At 39.0% G+C, this 16,483-nt stretch overlaps 2 protein-coding genes across 6 annotated transcripts; one reads left to right on the forward strand and one right to left on the reverse strand.

Annotated features, from left to right (window-relative positions):
- Nucleotides 1–2,574: 2,574 nt before the first annotated feature.
- On the reverse strand, nucleotides 2,575–8,672 carry dcun1d4 (DCN1, defective in cullin neddylation 1, domain containing 4 (S. cerevisiae)). Of its 5 annotated transcripts, none has more exons than XM_034146696.1 (11): nucleotides 8,583–8,672; nucleotides 7,227–7,297; nucleotides 7,092–7,131; nucleotides 6,805–6,892; nucleotides 6,500–6,588; nucleotides 6,333–6,403; nucleotides 5,869–5,960; nucleotides 5,599–5,707; nucleotides 5,007–5,111; nucleotides 4,747–4,849; nucleotides 2,575–4,642 (listed from the first exon to the last, which is right to left on the reverse strand). In XM_034146696.1, exons 1-11 carry the CDS (start codon nucleotides 8,599–8,601, stop codon nucleotides 4,587–4,589), a joined length of 843 nt encoding a protein of 280 aa, XP_034002587.1. In that variant the 5' UTR covers nucleotides 8,602–8,672; the 3' UTR covers nucleotides 2,575–4,586. The 5 variants fall into 5 exon arrangements, with proteins under 5 accessions (XP_034002587.1, XP_034002586.1, XP_034002583.1 ...); XM_034146695.1 differs by having other exon boundaries at nucleotides 6,491–6,588; XM_034146692.1 differs by lacking the exon at nucleotides 8,583–8,672 and adding an exon at nucleotides 8,452–8,547 and having other exon boundaries at nucleotides 6,491–6,588.
- A 4,268-nt stretch (nucleotides 8,673–12,940) lies between these two features.
- ociad2 (OCIA domain containing 2) lies at nucleotides 12,941–15,663 on the forward strand. Its single transcript, XM_034146699.1, has 7 exons — nucleotides 12,941–13,145; nucleotides 13,230–13,314; nucleotides 14,341–14,394; nucleotides 14,478–14,525; nucleotides 14,618–14,774; nucleotides 15,018–15,092; nucleotides 15,346–15,663. Exons 1-6 carry the CDS (start codon nucleotides 13,059–13,061, stop codon nucleotides 15,088–15,090), a joined length of 504 nt encoding a protein of 167 aa, XP_034002590.1. The 5' UTR covers nucleotides 12,941–13,058; the 3' UTR covers nucleotides 15,091–15,092; nucleotides 15,346–15,663.
- Nucleotides 15,664–16,483: the final 820 nt, after the last annotated feature.

The raw sequence follows: 16,483 nt of genomic DNA on the forward strand, positions 1-16,483 counted from the left end.
AACACAGTGGCCTGCCCTCGATCTCAGGCAAACGACAAGCATCAAGAGGCGTCTAGATATCAAAGCCCCGTCGCCAGTTACTGATTCATCTTCTAGTAGTGACAGTGAGGATGAAACAACAATCCACCTAAAGAAACAGGTGCAAGGGCATATAAACATGGCAAGATCTCCAAGTAAAGAGTCTCAGACTGTTAGTCATGACTCACAAACACAGTGGCCTGCCCTTGATCTTGACCATACTATGCGCATCAAGAGGCGTCTAGATATCAAAGCTCCATCCCCCCCTTCTGATTCATTATCAATCCACACAAGAAGCAGTAGTGAGGATGAGTGCAGGGACCACACCAAAATGGGATTGGGAGTATCTGCCATATCAAAGACGACAGACAATCAATTAATTATATCGCCAAAGTCCCCAGTGATAAACATTTCTCGCAGTCCAAAGACTGACTACAATATCCAATTAGAAAAGTATACAGTTATCACAGATGATAAGGGGGACAAAACAAAAAGTGCTAACATGAGCACAACACCAGCGACAACCCCAGAACTTGAGTCGCGGTGGGCCACAATGAATCTTGGCATGTCCCGCTTCAGAAAGCGTCTAGAAATCTCACCACATACGCATGAACCACCAAATCTTTCCTCATTACCTCCACCTGACTCCCCCTCCTCTTCCAGTGAAAATGGGACTGGGAGTAAAAGTAGCAGAACAAGACGAGATAGAAGGGGAGCTGGGGTATCCCAGGATCAGACCTCTCTGTATGTGGCCCAAGCTGTCAATCTCAAACCAGTCCAGCCACAAAGCCAAACTGAGGAGGTTCAGTGGATGACCAGGGTAGAGCTCAAAAGCCAAATACCAAAAGTAGAGGAGGCATCTGACTCTGTGCGGCCTCATTTGAGTTTCCCCCGTGTCAAGCGGTCTCTGGATATCAGAGTACCATTACAAACTGAATCATCCTCCAGCAGCAATAGTGAGAATGAGAAGATAGACCCCAGTGTTCCTGACCTGAGTCTTGGTGTCCCACGCATTAAGAGGCGTCTGAATATAAAAGCACCATTACCAGAGTCATCTTCCAGCAGTGAGAATGAAAATGAGGCGATAGGATCCACTGCAAACCAAAGCAGACATTTGTCAAACATATCAGCAATGACAGATAATGACTCTCTAATCACCTACAAGCGTGTTATTATGAAAGCTTCGTCTCCGCCAGGTCATTCTGTCTCCTTTAGTGGCAAGGAGCAAACTGCCACAAAGAGAGTTCTCAATAAGAGTTTTGAGGGTGTAGAAAGGAAAAGGATTGAGCAACACAAACTCATATCACCTGTGGACCTGCCACCTGAGTTGAGATGGACTGGTGTTGGTCGTCAGCTGTCTGATCTGACCATCCCAAGGAGACATCTGGATGTTGACTCATCATCCCCACAGCAGGTTCCACCTGCAGAGCCAGAACTTCCCCCACCTGACTCCTCCAGTAGTGAAAGTGATGATGACGTAAAACAAGAGAAAGGGAAAGCAGATGTGACACTGATGAATAAACACTCATCTCTTAGTGTCAAAAGTGTTTCTCTGCCATCCAGCAGAGCTCTGGACAAGATTGGCAACCTACCAAGCAGCAGAAATGAGATTATGAAGGCTGTATCTGAAGACAACAATGAAAGAAAAGGCCTCAGTGCCCTAAAAGCCATGTCATCAGAGAGACAAAGGTGGGACACATTGGATGAAAATGTAGATAAGAAAGCATCTCTTGACCCACTAACACAATCACGTATTTCCTCTACTTCAGCTGTTGATAGAAGAGCTAAAGATGTGTTGTATGATATTCCCCATTACAGGAGGCATGACATTGGAGGTATTAAAGCACTGCAGGGGGCTCCATCTCCTATTCCAGCAACTCCACCACCACAGTATGAGCCAGTAGGGCTAACATGGAGGTCTCCACAGAGCAGTAAGCAACAAGGGTTTATAGGAAGTAGATCTTATCTTGAGAGCAGAAACACAGATGAATTTGACAGCTCTAACCCAAACTCACAAAACCTGGAAGTCAATGTTGATTCCTTAAATGTGAACATTAGTGAAGTTTGATTTTAACAGAAAGTTTCTGCAACCTAAACACTGACAAAAGACGCAAATAATTGGCAGTTCAAATTCTTGATTGGCCAGTAAATGACAAATACTGTGTATAATATTATTTCACCATTAAGCCCAAGATGAAATGGAAATTATTTATTGTATGGCACCATGTTTATTTTTCAGAATTGCCTTATTTCTGTAAATTGCTTTTTTCTTTTTTTTAATCTTTCATTATAAAAGTTGTCCGTTATTGATTTTTGTAACAAGAATTCATATCATCTTAATAGTCATGTATTAATAAACATTATAATCCCTTTACAATACAATTTCACTGAACAATGCTCAGCTTCCATTTGTAGATATAAGTACATCTTAATAGTGACGAATATTATAATATATTTATTTTGTTAGCGCTTTTACAGGTGCTCAAAGTCGCTTTACAGAGATAGTGAAAATAAATTATGAACACAATATTAACTTAAGAACCGAAATATAAGACAGTAAGTTAATAAACCAATTTTATTTATGTATATAGACATAGGTTATAGTGAAAACAGACATATAGACACTTACATACATATATACAGTTGGGACAAGGGCGTTCAACCTCCTGCATTGTCATTGGAGTACTCAAACATCAATCTCTACACAGTATTTGGTAAGCAATCCAACAACTACCCCAATCTTAGATTTTATGCTGATAGTTGATGCATTGTAATGACATAAGAGGATTTCAAAGTGTCAGCTGCAGTGTACTTCAATGACAAGAGCTGATGTATTTTATCTTCACAACACAGTTCCATGTGTGTTTTTAAGTGTATCATGTGTAAATAAAAATAAATAAAAAATAGATCCTATATACTGTCTGCAGCTATCTAAAGATTTACAGCATGTTTAAGGATGTCAAAGATGGGCTAATGCAGGAGGGAACTCCTGCTCCACCGTGAGGTTACAGGTGTGTTCCAGGTCTTAATAGACACAATCAGGTTGTTCATCAGAATTAACATACCATGATTGTGAATATCAAATTAAGCAAAAAACACTTGCACAAATTCCTGTACAAAACTAAAACAAGTTTGAAAAATGTTTTCAAAAATCTCATCCATTCACAAAAGGCTCTGTTGGAGCATGCATGCAAATATTAAATCTGACGATTCAGCATCACACCACAGCCAAGGACAGAAATGTATACATGTGTTACAAGAACATTATACTAGGCGAAAATAACAGCATAGCATCACCACACAGTTCCAAACTGTCAGTGTTTTGATTAGATCCTACGGTGGTAAAAAGCAATGCTTTCAGCAAACCTACCTTTCAACTCAAGCCTTAAGGACCTCGTCCTGAGAGGGTCACTGGTCTTCCACTGTAGTTATATTAACACTGTCAGTGTTCGGAGAGATGCTACTAGTAAGAAACCTGAACCTATCAGCTGACTAAGGAGGACAAAACAGATGTCACATCAAGACAAAATGGACACCAACCAGCTCTATCTCAATTTGTAACACAGCCCAAACAGTCTGAATTCATCCTGAAAGAATCCCTGACCACTCAGTGTGTGTGTGTGTGTGTTGTATGTGTTCTCATGTGTATACACACACATTTGGGTTTGTATGTGTGTGGGACACACAGTGTGACTTCCATGTTTTGAGGCACAAAAATACTCTTACCTACACAACGTAAATTGGTCAACGGACCAATAAATGCTGATCGGAGCACTAGTGGCTCACCACTGTACTGTAATAAGAGTTGGTAAGCAGCAATGCTGATTTGTTTGGTGTTATGAGGTCTGAAGCCTTTACAGAGGGTAAGCAAACGGTTAGCCTTAGCTGGAGCAAAACAGCAGGAAGGAACAAAACTGGAGGGGAAAAGAGAAAAATCACTGGCACAAATCAATAGTAAACAGAACAGGCACCAGAAACCTGCGATCAATCATTTGACACAGTGTGCTTCTTGTAGAACTCCTATCCAACAAAAAATATGACAAACCAATAGTTAGTGCCATCTGTTCAGAAAAAGCTCAAGTTCATTGCACAGATGTATAATATTTAAATGTGCCCAGGTCAAAGTGGCCCTGTTTAAGACTCAGACACAATGCATGAATGGTCACTGTTTCACAGCTTCTCTGTGCTGTAGACAAGGGCTGAGGAGTGGTTCTCCCACACAAACCATTTTGCTTCCATCGTCCACGTATGATACCATGTTAACACAGACAGCAATATGACATGTCACAGTGAGAGAGCAATGCCACTGGGGATTGCTGCAAGCTTGCCCACTATGCACTTCGGTAGGGAACATAACTTCCACAATGGCAGTCCTCCACCTCCGCGCTCCGGGATGCATGCACCCAGGCTGCAAACCCAGTGTCCCCACCCTAGCCCCCCCACAGAACCCCTCCTTTATCTGGAAGCACCCACAGTCACTGCTTTACCATTTTTGTATTGTTAACTTATTGGTTGTTGATTCTCATAGTCGTTGTCACAGTTGTATTTTTATTCCTTTTTACACTGCCCTATGACATCTGTCTTTCCTTGTACCATTCCACAAACTCGTCCAACAAAACTGGCCCTGAAAAAGGAACAAGACCAAAATGATATTAGACAAACAATATTTGAGTAAGAGTAACATAAAGCACTGTTGCCACGTTTTTGTGTAAATGTGTGTTCACTCACAGGCACCATCCTCATCGTAGTTACTGAGGTCCAGGTTGATTGTCCTGCTGAACTCTAAAACATTGCACCATTGGTCTTTGTTGATGACTTTGTACTTGGATTGCTGAGGAAAAGTAAACACATGCCTTATTAATATAGTACAACAACTTTTTAAAACCCTAACCAGACATTTATTTAAACAATGTTGCCTACAACTACTGTATTGGGCATATTTGATCTGAGCAAATGTTGTAGAGAGAATATGTGAACATGAGGCTTACCTCTAGAAACTGATTAAACACAGGAAACAGAGGCCACGTTTTGCCCAGAAGAAGCCCAAGCATACACTTGGCTGTGTTCAAGTCCAAACTCCTCTGATCCTTTTCCTGCCCAATCAAAGACACCCACGGCTTCATGAAATCATTGCAAAGGGGTAGTCTAATAACATCTTTATCATCAACATTAGCCCAATACAGAAAACAGTCTTATTTCCTTAACCCACTGTTGTAAAGTTCACAAGAATATAACATTTCTATCACAATCACTGCGTCATGTTTTCATTCATTTTTCCATTCACTCTAAAAGAGTGAGTTGCTTTCCATAAATCATGGTACAATGTCTTCATGAGAGAAAACTCAGGCTATGTAAATATGCAACACATTTGATAAGTGCTTTCCCACTCCAAGTCAAACTGGAAAATGATCTTGACCTCCTCAAAGCGTCAAGATTGGTCTGAACATTGGCTTGAATAAGACCTTATGAGAATTTCAATCAGGCACACTTGGCACAGGGATTATATATTTTAAATTAACTGAATTCAATTTTTTTCACAATGCTGTGTATGTAAGCGGAAAATACTTTTTCTTAACTCACCCGAGCAAAATCAAAGGCATATCTATATATGAGCTTAAAACTGGTGCTGTCGTTTAGGACAGATCTCAGGTAGTCGAGCGAGTTCCTCAGCCTTTCTGTGGAGTCACACCTGATAACGGCAGAAAATTGCTTTAGACATACTCTACACTTCACTACCTGCTCTGCTCTACTCTAGAAAGACATGACTAGAGACAGAGCAAACACACAGCAATGCCACAATCATTCTTGAATACAGCATGCAGAAATACACAGAGTAGGTAACGGACATACTGCAGTGAGCCCATGCCTCTCAGCCACTCCTGGAGAGTGAAGTATCCCATACTCTGCGCATCCAGCTTCCACGCAAGAACCAGCATCACCACCTGGGCACAGACAAAATCCTTTATAGCCACAGATAATGTGTCAATCTATCAACTGAATGACATGTCTATTACTAGTCAAACACAGAAAACAACTGACCTCAGTAACACTTGAAAAAAACGAGTTGAAAAATGTAGTGCTCTTTAAAAAAAAAAGTGTTTTGAATAAGTAACTATTGATTTCATGTTGATTATGCTAACTGTTCATTGTTATTAAATCTGAAGTTAGGAGAAATAGCCATCAAATCCCACAGTCCAAAAGTGTCCTTAAATTAATTGCTTAGTTTGATTGACAGCCAGAAATAAAAAAAATATTGAAAAGCGAGCAAACGGTGACCACCCCCGATATAACCAAAATACAAGAAGTCAGCTTACGTTCTCTGGTTCGACTCCGATGTCCTCACATAACTTCTCCATGCCCTCGGGACCCACCACGTCATCACAACCTATTTAAGACCAACAAGTGTGAAGCCACATGTAGCTAAAAACATAGTGGTCAAATGCTAATGTAAATTAAGTGATTACTTGCGCACATTTTTCACCTGCATATTCATAGAACCACTCCAGGCATCTTTTACTGGAAAATGTTTCCTCCTCACGGATTTGTGGTGTTTCATGTTTTCTGAAAACGCTGCAGATGAAAAGAGAGTTATGTCTCAATTTCAGTAGCGACACACAAGCAAATCATTTCAAAAGTACTCAATATGATTTAAAAGGGCTCTTTGTAGTCTGGGTATCCTAACATGCCCACATTCATCTTTAATTAGAGACAATAATCAAGAGCTCCTTAATAACCAACAAGACCAAAGCAGTCGTTTTGCCACCTCTAACACAAGAGTTGTCACACCTGTCCTGGCGACTTTTTTTGGCTGACATGTCATCTCCAGCTGAGGGTCTCCTCTTTTTCCTAGGAGGCATGGCTCTAGAGCAACACGCTAGGGAAGGAAGTGGAAGACAGAATGAAAGAGGGCTACTTCTAATTAATACAAAGATAATGCTTATTTTCTCTTGGTAGTCGTGTATGTACTCTGTAAGAAACAGCTTTAACAGTAGCTAAGCATGACTTTCATAGCATTGACAATGGTGAGTTTTTATACATGGACTATGAAACACACAAGGGCCAGGTGATTTTACCTGAGGGGAGGCTATCCTGTCCAACGTCTTCTGTCAGGTTCTATTGAAACAGACACACTTGTGATTAGGACACAGATGAACACACTCACACAAATAAAATATTCAACATGTGACCAGCTGCCAAAATGTATTTACCAGCCTATGCAAGGTGTGGTGGATCTTATGGATGCTGGCCAGTGTAGTCAAGTGGGAACTCAGCTGTAAATCTATTTCCACAAAATAATAAAGATACCATCAAACCAAAGCATAACACACAACCTTCTGCCCCTAATTTAACTTGTTAGCTTGGTGTGTGAGCACAAGGGTACAAGAAGGTGACATCATCGTAGCATCAACAGGAACCTGGGATTTTAATGTTTGGCAAAGGTCTTCAGTGTCCAAATGACTGTCGTGTGATTTCTACTTTAAGGGTTGACGTCTCAAACGACAAAAATATCTAACACGAATGAGGGAGTGACTCTCTGCATTCCTCGAAAGGCAACAAAACTCGATGATTCTTGATCGTGCATGCTACCTTATCGAGAAATATCATCTAAGCATTCCCGTCCAAACGCTGTCATCAAACACCGATGCTTTTAATGTATTTGTAGAGGCCAAAACCAGAGGAAAAGCTCACTCCCGAGCAGATAGCACTAGCTGCATACCTAAAATAGCAGTGCAGACCCGCAACTTGCACAGAGTTTACAAAGTATCTAGAGAGTTGGGCGTATGGTTGTTGTAGTCCATTTCCTTTAAAGGGGCCATTGCAAACTCTGCTCCGGTTGTCAAACTAAACTACAATTCCCAAGCCTTAACTAAACAACTATTTCTTTCAGACCCCTCTACCCCCAACATTTACTCTGTCAACTGATTGAATGCATTATACGTTGTCTTATAAAAATCTAACATCATATTCCGAGTGGCCCACAAGCATTGCGCAGACGTTTTGGAGCAGTTGCTGTTTGTGCCGCAAAGCCCGACAGCACTGCTGCAGCAGGCAGTGAAATATGTTTTCCAAAACTGCGTCACAATTTTCTTTCTCTGTAATAGTCCGCAGTTGCCCAGAAAATTGACCTATTTATAATGGCAATACGTCCAAACTAAGTTCGAGTTGAAACGCACAGTGCATCTTTAGTTATGATGACTAAAAACATCACAACGCAGATTACTATCAAAAACCTTCTGGATTTAACTAACGTCGGCTGCATTAAACTGAGCCCTGCTAACGCTACACAGCAAAATCACTCCAGGATGACTGACGTGTCAAAAAAAACACCCTGCATGTCCAAAACAACTAAAATTACTCTAGCTATCCTTCCTTTGTTGTCGCCCAAGACAACACTGGCAAATACAAAGGGACGGAATAGCACGGAATGCATACGTTCCCATCCGTCCAACAGAGACACGGGCTAAAAGTAGATGTAGAAACACATCGTATCTCCGACAAACTCTGCAGCATCCGTGAAGGTTCGTAATTTGATACAGAAAAGCCTCTATAACGTTACTACTTACTTGCCGCATCAGAGTGCATTTTTATGAAACATACAACTGTCTGTGGGAAGTCCTGAGACCGGCCAATAGGCGGGCCTTGTCCACGTAAACCACGCCCCCAGACGGTGATTGGATCTGGGAAAGCTCAGTCCCCGCCTCTGGTCGCTGCATATTTGCCATTCAAGGTGTCATGTAAAGAGGAAAAGAGGAAAAGGAAATAGATCCCGCCTACGCACACATGTGATAAGTCAGAGTTTCCAAACAGGTTGCACTTGCTCTGTGATTCATTGGTTATGAGGTTATTATGAGCACGCCAGTCACCAGAGTTTCCACGTGCACGCTTAAAGCCAGCCCACGATGGAGTCTGATTGGTCAATGTGGTAATAATGCGGCCTCCCGTTGAAGCTTTCTGTTTGCCTCATGGATGCGAACTCAACAACCTGGAGCAAGCTGGTGGCGGTGTGTAAGGCAACGTGAGTTATGTCTCAATCCATGATGACCCAACTAAAGCCGGCAGTGCTTGTCATTTCTCTGCAGGGGTGGGAAAAAGTCTGTGTTATGGTCTGGTCCTCTCCCAACTCCCAAGTCATGCTTCAGTTGCATACAGTGTGGCAACCGTGAGCAGCGCTATTATCAGCTGACTGAAAATCCTTAGTTATGAGTTAAAATCATAGACTGTATATATAAAGGTTAAAATCTGTTACCTTGACTGCGAGGTTCAAGGCTTTTATTGGTCATACGTACATTACATAGGCAGCTACAGTGTAGTTATGACGATGAACATATTAGGTCACAGGCTCCTCCAACAGTGCAACACAATAAAACAGAAAAAACAAAAAGAATAGTGCAAGTAAATACAAAAAGAAAAATAGTGAAATACTGCAATAAGAGTCTATATGGGCCATTCTACCGAATTGGACCAAAGTCAGGTTGGAAATGTTTTGAAGTTTTGTATGTTTTTTTCCCCAAACTTTTTTACACATATCTAGTAAAAGAACCGTACATTTTTATATCGTATTTTCAGGAATATTGGAATGTTCTTCCTCTACCAAAAATGGTCACTACCGAAACATAGTACATGTACACTGTAGTAAAAAAGCATTATATTAACTGTTTTTGATTGTTTTACCTTCCCTTCTCTAAATAGTATTTTAAGAAATATTTCTTGAGGGTTTTCACAATTAAATTAATAAAAGAGAATTTTTTTATCAAATTTCAAAGTTCAATTTATACAATTCATAAAAATCATAATGCAAACATTCTTTGTAAAATGCATAATACTGATCATATTGATTCCAGAGTTGATGGTTGTTGAAATTGAACATACATTAAGTTAGTTTATATTTAATTAGTATCATATCATTTTAGTTGATAAGTCAATATACTTGATTTTTTACAAAACATCCAGTGTTTCGGTAGTGACCACAGTATTTTGTTCTCAAGTTTGTATCATATTCCCTCAACCGTATTGCTTAATCTTAACTCATAACATGCCTTATGTTGAAGTGTGAATGTTTGAAGCTACTGACCCAGAATCAGCACTTTAGTAACAGGCTGAAATAGAGGGGAATGAGGCTAGAATGGGTGATCTGTTTGGTATTTTGAGCAAAACACTTCAGACAGGTTTTGTATATATCTGAGACCTAATATATGCCTAACAATAGTATAATAAGAGACCTTTAAAGTAACACACTGATTTTCAGACTTTAAAACACATTTATTTAAAAAATGGTGGGATTTACCTGCTTACCATTCAATTTTGTCACTACAGAAACGATCATGTCAATTACCGAAACGTAACCATATGTTTCGGTAGTGACTGTTTCGGTAGTGATGATTCTAGCTAAAATTGAGCATAACCAAAGAATGTTAGCAAGTACATGGCTAGCATACACGTTTTTGAAGAGGTTTACACACATAAAAACCTAATACTTTGCATAAAACCCCGAAAAAGTTTACTTAATTGGAGATAATACAGTATGTGTTCGGTAGTGACAATTCTTAAGGTTACACGCCGATTTTCAGATTGTGGAACAGATTTATATCAAAAGTATGGGATATAGCTACTTGCCATTCAGCCATGAGGGACAGGGATGCAGTGTCACTGCCTAGTCAAAAATGCAGGGGTGTGGCTAAAAACCAGGCTCAGCCATTGGACTAAAACCCCTTGTGTTTCGGTAGTGACATGAAAACTGGGGACATTTTTTGAGTATAGTTTTTTTATTAACCCACAATAAATCTAAATATTCCAACTTCTGTTTGAATGTAATCATAAAGATCTTCTAAATACACCATTGAACACAATTTAAAAAAACTGTTTTAAGTGTTATTTACAGAAATAGAAATTTAGATGTCAGGGTTTGGGACAGCTACTTCCCAATAGAAAGTAACCTATAAATGATGTTTTTGTATATATTAAGCTTATCACTATCTAATTTAATGCCTTGTGTTTGAATAGACCATAACGTATTCTTAGTAAATATCTATGTCTGAATACTTAATTGTTTTGTTAAATAGTTGTTCTTGTTGTGGGACCGCACTTTGTACTAATTTGGTAGAATGCCCCATATACAAGTGATTGGAATATGATATATTAGATAAATAATTTCTAAATTGCAGCCAGATTAATGTTATGGATGTTGTTTCAAAAGTTCAGGTGTTTAATAGTCTTATGGCCTGTGGGATGAAACTGTCCCTGAGTCTGGTGGTTTTAGTCCTGATGCTGCAGTACCGCCTACCAGACGGCAGCAGACAGAGCAGTTTGTGGCTGGGGTGCTGGGGGTCTTTTATAATCCTGAGGGCTTTCTTCCTGAGCCGCTGGGAGTAAAGATCCTCCATGGATGGCAGCTCTGTCCTGGTGATGTGCTGTGCAGTTTTCAGCCACTGTGATGCCATTTATTGAGCTTTCACACATTTCTTCTCACAATAATTCAGACTGAAATGAGGATTGCATTGTCACTCTGCAATGTGCAAAGTGACAATTGCAAAAAAGATTGCAATGTAAAAAAAAACCTAGCATGTCTAATTGCTCCCCAATTTGTATTTATATATCAATAACATTTATATTTATAGTATCACAGTTCAATTGGGCCACTAGTTAGCTAGCTAATTGTATTGGATCTTAAGCATATGACCACCACCACCCTTTAAAAAAGACTAGACAAAAGGGCTTGAATGCCACCATTTTGAGTAAATTCACATTACCTGGAGGTTGCAGGCTGAGCAGAGCACTGCAATGGCTGTTGACACTGTTTGTCTGTGTTTCTACTGTACCTGTTGGTGCCTGCATGAGTAGAGCCAATGTTTTTCTTTTGCAGTAGTAATTTCACAGTAATTTACAGTGCTGGAATGTAGCCTACTACTCATTATACTATATACTATTATACTATTATATTTGGCAGTTCTCTAGAATTTGTGCTTTTGTTTAAAAACAAGAATATTAGGAATAGTTTTCGCAAAGGATAACTTCAGTTAATAGACATTTTTCAAAGCAATAGTGGATTTTCAGCATTGTTAAACAACAGTCATTGTTATAATTTTGAAATGTCCTTGAGCAAGACAATTTGTGCCAGTATTAACTGCCTCTGATACAGTATCACTCGTTGTTATTCTATCAAGTGTATCCCTTATTGATTTAACAGAACCAGTCCCTGACCTTTGGGACATTGGAGTCTTTCTAATGAAGTGACATTTCCTGTAGGCTCTTTTTTATCCTCTGCTGAACATATTAGCTATAAAGATGAATTGTCTATAACAAACTTTCACAATTAGTTTAAAACCTATTCAGAAACATTTGATTAATGTAAAGGTAAAGCAATATTTATGAATCTGTAATATTGTTAACTGTATGTTCATATATTACACAATGCAGTTAGAATAAGTGAGAGGATTTCATGGTATTCTTCAATCTTCAAAATCTTGCGCACAAATCAAGTTTTTACTAAACCGCTTCTAACAGAATCAAGGATTGGCTCTTTTATTTCAGTTGTATGTTAAGAATTTCATGCCCACTTGCATATGTAATTGGGAAATACAATTTTTCATTAACAATACCTGACAAACTACAGGATAAAAGGAACAAAGACCACATAAAATAAAGGTGTGTCTTACTTGCAGGTGTGGATAGGTGTACAGAGGTGAGCCTAAACTGGAAAGTTGTAAGCCATAATGCGTGTCCTTCATCTTGTGTTAAAACATTAGTATATTACACAGGGTTTGATTATTATGTTTAAATATACAAATATTTTAATTAAAAAAAAATTGAAAAATTCCTTCACAACTCCATATTTTTAAAGTTGCGTTTTGTCTTATTTGTATTACGTTAAAAAAGCCTTCAATAGACAGTGTTTCTAGTATTTATTTTTTCAAGAGGGGGTGGAGTTGGGGAGGAGCAATTACAAGTGGTTTCGTCAGACGCACTGAGAGAGGAGTATTAGTATACGAGCTTGAGGAAGTAGAAAAGTTCTTGTCCAAAGAAACCCTGACATCTCCTGCATCATGAGCTCTGAAACTATAACCGTGAAGACCGGTGAAGCGGCAGCTGCTGCTGACATTGTTGCAGCTCCAAAGAAAGGGGAGTGGAAGGTAAGAGGCAACATGATTCGCACCACACGATGTGGCCACCATGTCCATCAGATAAGATACTAACCTGTCCTCTGTGTCCTCCAGTGCCCTCTGAGTGATCAACATGTCCACAGAGAAGATGTGAGAAAGGTTTGGAAAGAGTGCCAAGAGGAAAGCTTCTGGTACAGAGGTATTCTCCTCTTAACATTCAACACATTCATAATGATAATTTTCTATCATTGTAGCAAACAATCAAGCCAACAAATCTGTCAAATGACACACTGAATACACACCACGTGTCTTTTGTATATTCTTCAAGGTGTATTTGACAAGTATTTAGTAGTAGAAGCAGTCGGCCAGGGCTAATCTATCAACACCCCTTTTTACTAAACACTCTGTGTTTACATTTACCTCTGGAATTCATCCGGCCCCCAAAAACACTCCCATATGTGGACCCAGAGTGACGTTACAAATGGCATAAAGAGATTTGTTATTGCCATGTTATACTTACACTACCTTCTTTTTACGCTAACAGTGGGTCGATTAAAACGGTCTATATTCTGTGCTTATTTTGAATCCTTTGTACGGAGTTCAGTGAATTATTACAACTGCGCAGAGTTCCTAAGGTTACTCTGGTCGGTAAGATCTCGTTTGAAGTGTAGGTTGGTTGGAGCTAAGCCAGGGGTGTGCTCAGGTCACCCAAGTCTTTCTATTACACTAAACCCCGGAACAGCACACAGAATATTGTGGAGACGGTTGTTAGCATAGGCTGCTGGAGCTAGCTTAGCTGACCAGCTACAATCCACAAACTGGTCCTTGTTTTCAACACTTTGTCTTTAGCCCTGATCCCTGTCCTTCATCACACTGCCAACTAAGCAGCTGCTGTTTGTATTCTGTCACTACGCAGTTATATAAACATGAAACAGCACTTCCTGAATGAGAAGTCCAGTCCTTTTTCTCTTAGAAGGTTGACACATTTTTGGGTCCCGTCCTTTTGCTCTAAGGAGGTAGACAGATTTTTGAGTCTCAATACTTAACAGGTCAAAGTTCAGTCAGTTTGAACTCTATTCAATCGAGGCACAATCAATCTATGACAAGAGATACATGTAGCTTTCACAGGAGCAAATTAGTGTTCAATCAGTCAAAAATCTATAAAATCACCATTGTGAATATACCATTGTTGTATTATATGACCCTGTTCTCTTTCTTTCTTTAGCCCTTCCCCTCTCTATGGGGAGCATGGCTGTCACCGGTGGTCTTATCTACAACGGTAAATCACTAATAGTCAAACCCTGTTCTTGCATCATATCATAATCGCACAATGAGGCTAAGAACAAGTTTATTTCCATGCAGGTGTCTGGCAATCGTCAAAGAGATTTGGACCATTCCCAAAACTCTTAGGTGTGTACCGACCAGTGTCTTTGACTCTCTAAGCAGGAATGCCTTTATGAATCCTTAAGCAATCATGACTAACTATGATTAATTTGTTTCAGTTGCTGGGATCCTTGGTTTCGCAGTGGGAAAAGCATCTTATGTATCGACCTGCCGAAACAAATTCCAGGAGGTTGGCATTGAAGGTGGACCGGGATCTGGACCCTGGGCTAAGGGCGGTTCCTTTGGACCTTTCAATAAATCTGGTCATGGACACAGGTGGGGAATACAGTATTTCCTTGAAAACAAATATTACTAAAACCCCACAGATGCTGCAGCATTATGAAATGTTGCCACACACTACTAATGTTGTCTTTTTTTTAGCTTCAAACATTGGAAATAAATGCCTTTTTAAACAATTGATTTTTACAATTGAATCTGTCCTATTTGTGCGTCAACATTTCTGCTTTAATAAATAAATGATTATAATAATGAACGCTGACCAGATTGTTATCCCTACAGATCGTGCCACCATGTGTGTGAAGAATGTAAGAAGACGGCTCAAGATGCACCTGCAGAACAAGTGAAAAGCTAGAGGTAAACAGATCCTATCTTGGCAGAGATATTTGAAAACATATTTCGCGCACAGCTCTGAAGCTATTAAAAAAACAGATTAGTGCACAGTCTAGACAAGTAAGTGACTAATAAAACTACTATTATTACTCGAAAATTGCAAATCTTCAAAATAAGAAAACCAGTAGAACATGATAAAGTATTTGACTGCCAGGTGTGGTTATGTTTTACCATGGTAAAGTAATGTGCTGTTGATGTATTCCTTTTTACTTTTCAGGATCGTCAGAAACACTGAAGGACTGACTGCCAGTGTTGATATATCACTTTTTTAGTTTCTTAAATGCCATGAATACAGCATATATGTTGTCTAAAGTAACTTTGATATGTTGCACATCATTATTCATTCAGGAGAAACCTGACACACAATTGCCACCAGGGGTAGCTCTCATGCTTTCAGTCAAAGATCCTTTGTAATGTATTTCATCTGACCATATACCATTTGATTTTCATATAGCGAGTGCCTTAATCAGATGTCATTATCAGCTTCAATATACTTTTCAACAACTTTCCAACACAATAAATACTCCATATAATATAAAACAAGTTGTCTGTATTTCTTACTATTACTTGTTTTAGCATTGTTTAATGAGCAATGTAGGTCAACAGATTAAAACAATATATATATATAGATAAAAGGAAATGTTTCTCATTACAAACGTTTCCAGCCATTCTCTCATTAGCTTATCCTTCCATACAGAGGCTACAGTGTTTGCCCTGTTTAACCTGGATCACCATCTGGTTAGGGACGGGTATCTCAGGAGAACGCTTTAGCAGAGTTTAAGCTGTTTGTGTGACGTTTTCTATTATTGTGCTTTTATGTGTGTATCATCCAACTAACAAACATTAAGAAGCTCCATCAGCCCTTACATTTGACACAACCGAGCTATATTTAAAAGCATCTCTCACACTATTGGTCGTGGTAAACTCAAATAAAATGCAGGTTAAGTTTGATTCACTTTATTTGTTTGAATATATATCGAGTTATTCATAAATGAAATACAGAAATAAATGTAAACAGAAAATAATATATTAAGAAATACAAAAGTGTTTTTCAAATTAACTTGCATTTATTTGATGACTCAGACTTTTTACATTACTTTCTTAACATTTTTATTAAGTCATTTATTTATTATAATTGCTTTAGTCTTCCATAGTAATGTGAGCCAGTGTCTCAATTTGTATATCAAAATGTATCACTACAATGGACAGTGTTTATGTGGGATGTTAGTGAGTTTTAAAATAAATATGACCTGAAATGGACTATTCTGCATAATGTATGTATACTTTTTATTGGTATATTTTGATGCTAATACTTAAGTAGATTTTAAATGCAACCTAAACATTTTATTTTTACA

This window comes from Trematomus bernacchii, unplaced genomic scaffold (genome assembly GCF_902827165.1).
Source record: "Trematomus bernacchii unplaced genomic scaffold, fTreBer1.1, whole genome shotgun sequence".
Taxonomy (NCBI): domain Eukaryota; kingdom Metazoa; phylum Chordata; class Actinopteri; order Perciformes; family Nototheniidae; genus Trematomus; species Trematomus bernacchii.

What these genes read in the sequence shown, in the direction of transcription:
- ociad2 (XM_034146699.1), top strand. Translation starts at nt 13,059, where the DNA reads ATGAGCTCTGAAACTATAACCGTGAAGACCGGTGAAGCGGCAGCTGCT. An exon ending in GGAAAGCTTCTGGTACAGAG is followed by an intron (nt 13,315 to 14,340) that starts GTATTCTCCTCT and finishes TTCTTTCTTTAG; the next exon opens with CCCTTCCCCTCTCTATGGGG. An exon ending in ACCATTCCCAAAACTCTTAG is followed by an intron (nt 14,526 to 14,617) that starts GTGTGTACCGAC and finishes AATTTGTTTCAG; the next exon opens with TTGCTGGGATCCTTGGTTTC.
- dcun1d4 (XM_034146697.1), bottom strand. Translation starts at nt 8,529, where the DNA reads ATGCTGCAGAGTTTGTCGGAGATACGATGTGTTTCTACATCTACTTTT. An exon ending in AAAAAAAGTCGCCAGGACAG is followed by an intron (nt 6,589 to 6,804) that starts GTGTGACAACTC and finishes TTTCATCTGCAG; the next exon opens with CGTTTTCAGAAAACATGAAA. An exon ending in CTACGATGAGGATGGTGCCT is followed by an intron (nt 4,643 to 4,746) that starts GTGAGTGAACAC and finishes TTCCTTTTTCAG; the next exon opens with GGCCAGTTTTGTTGGACGAG.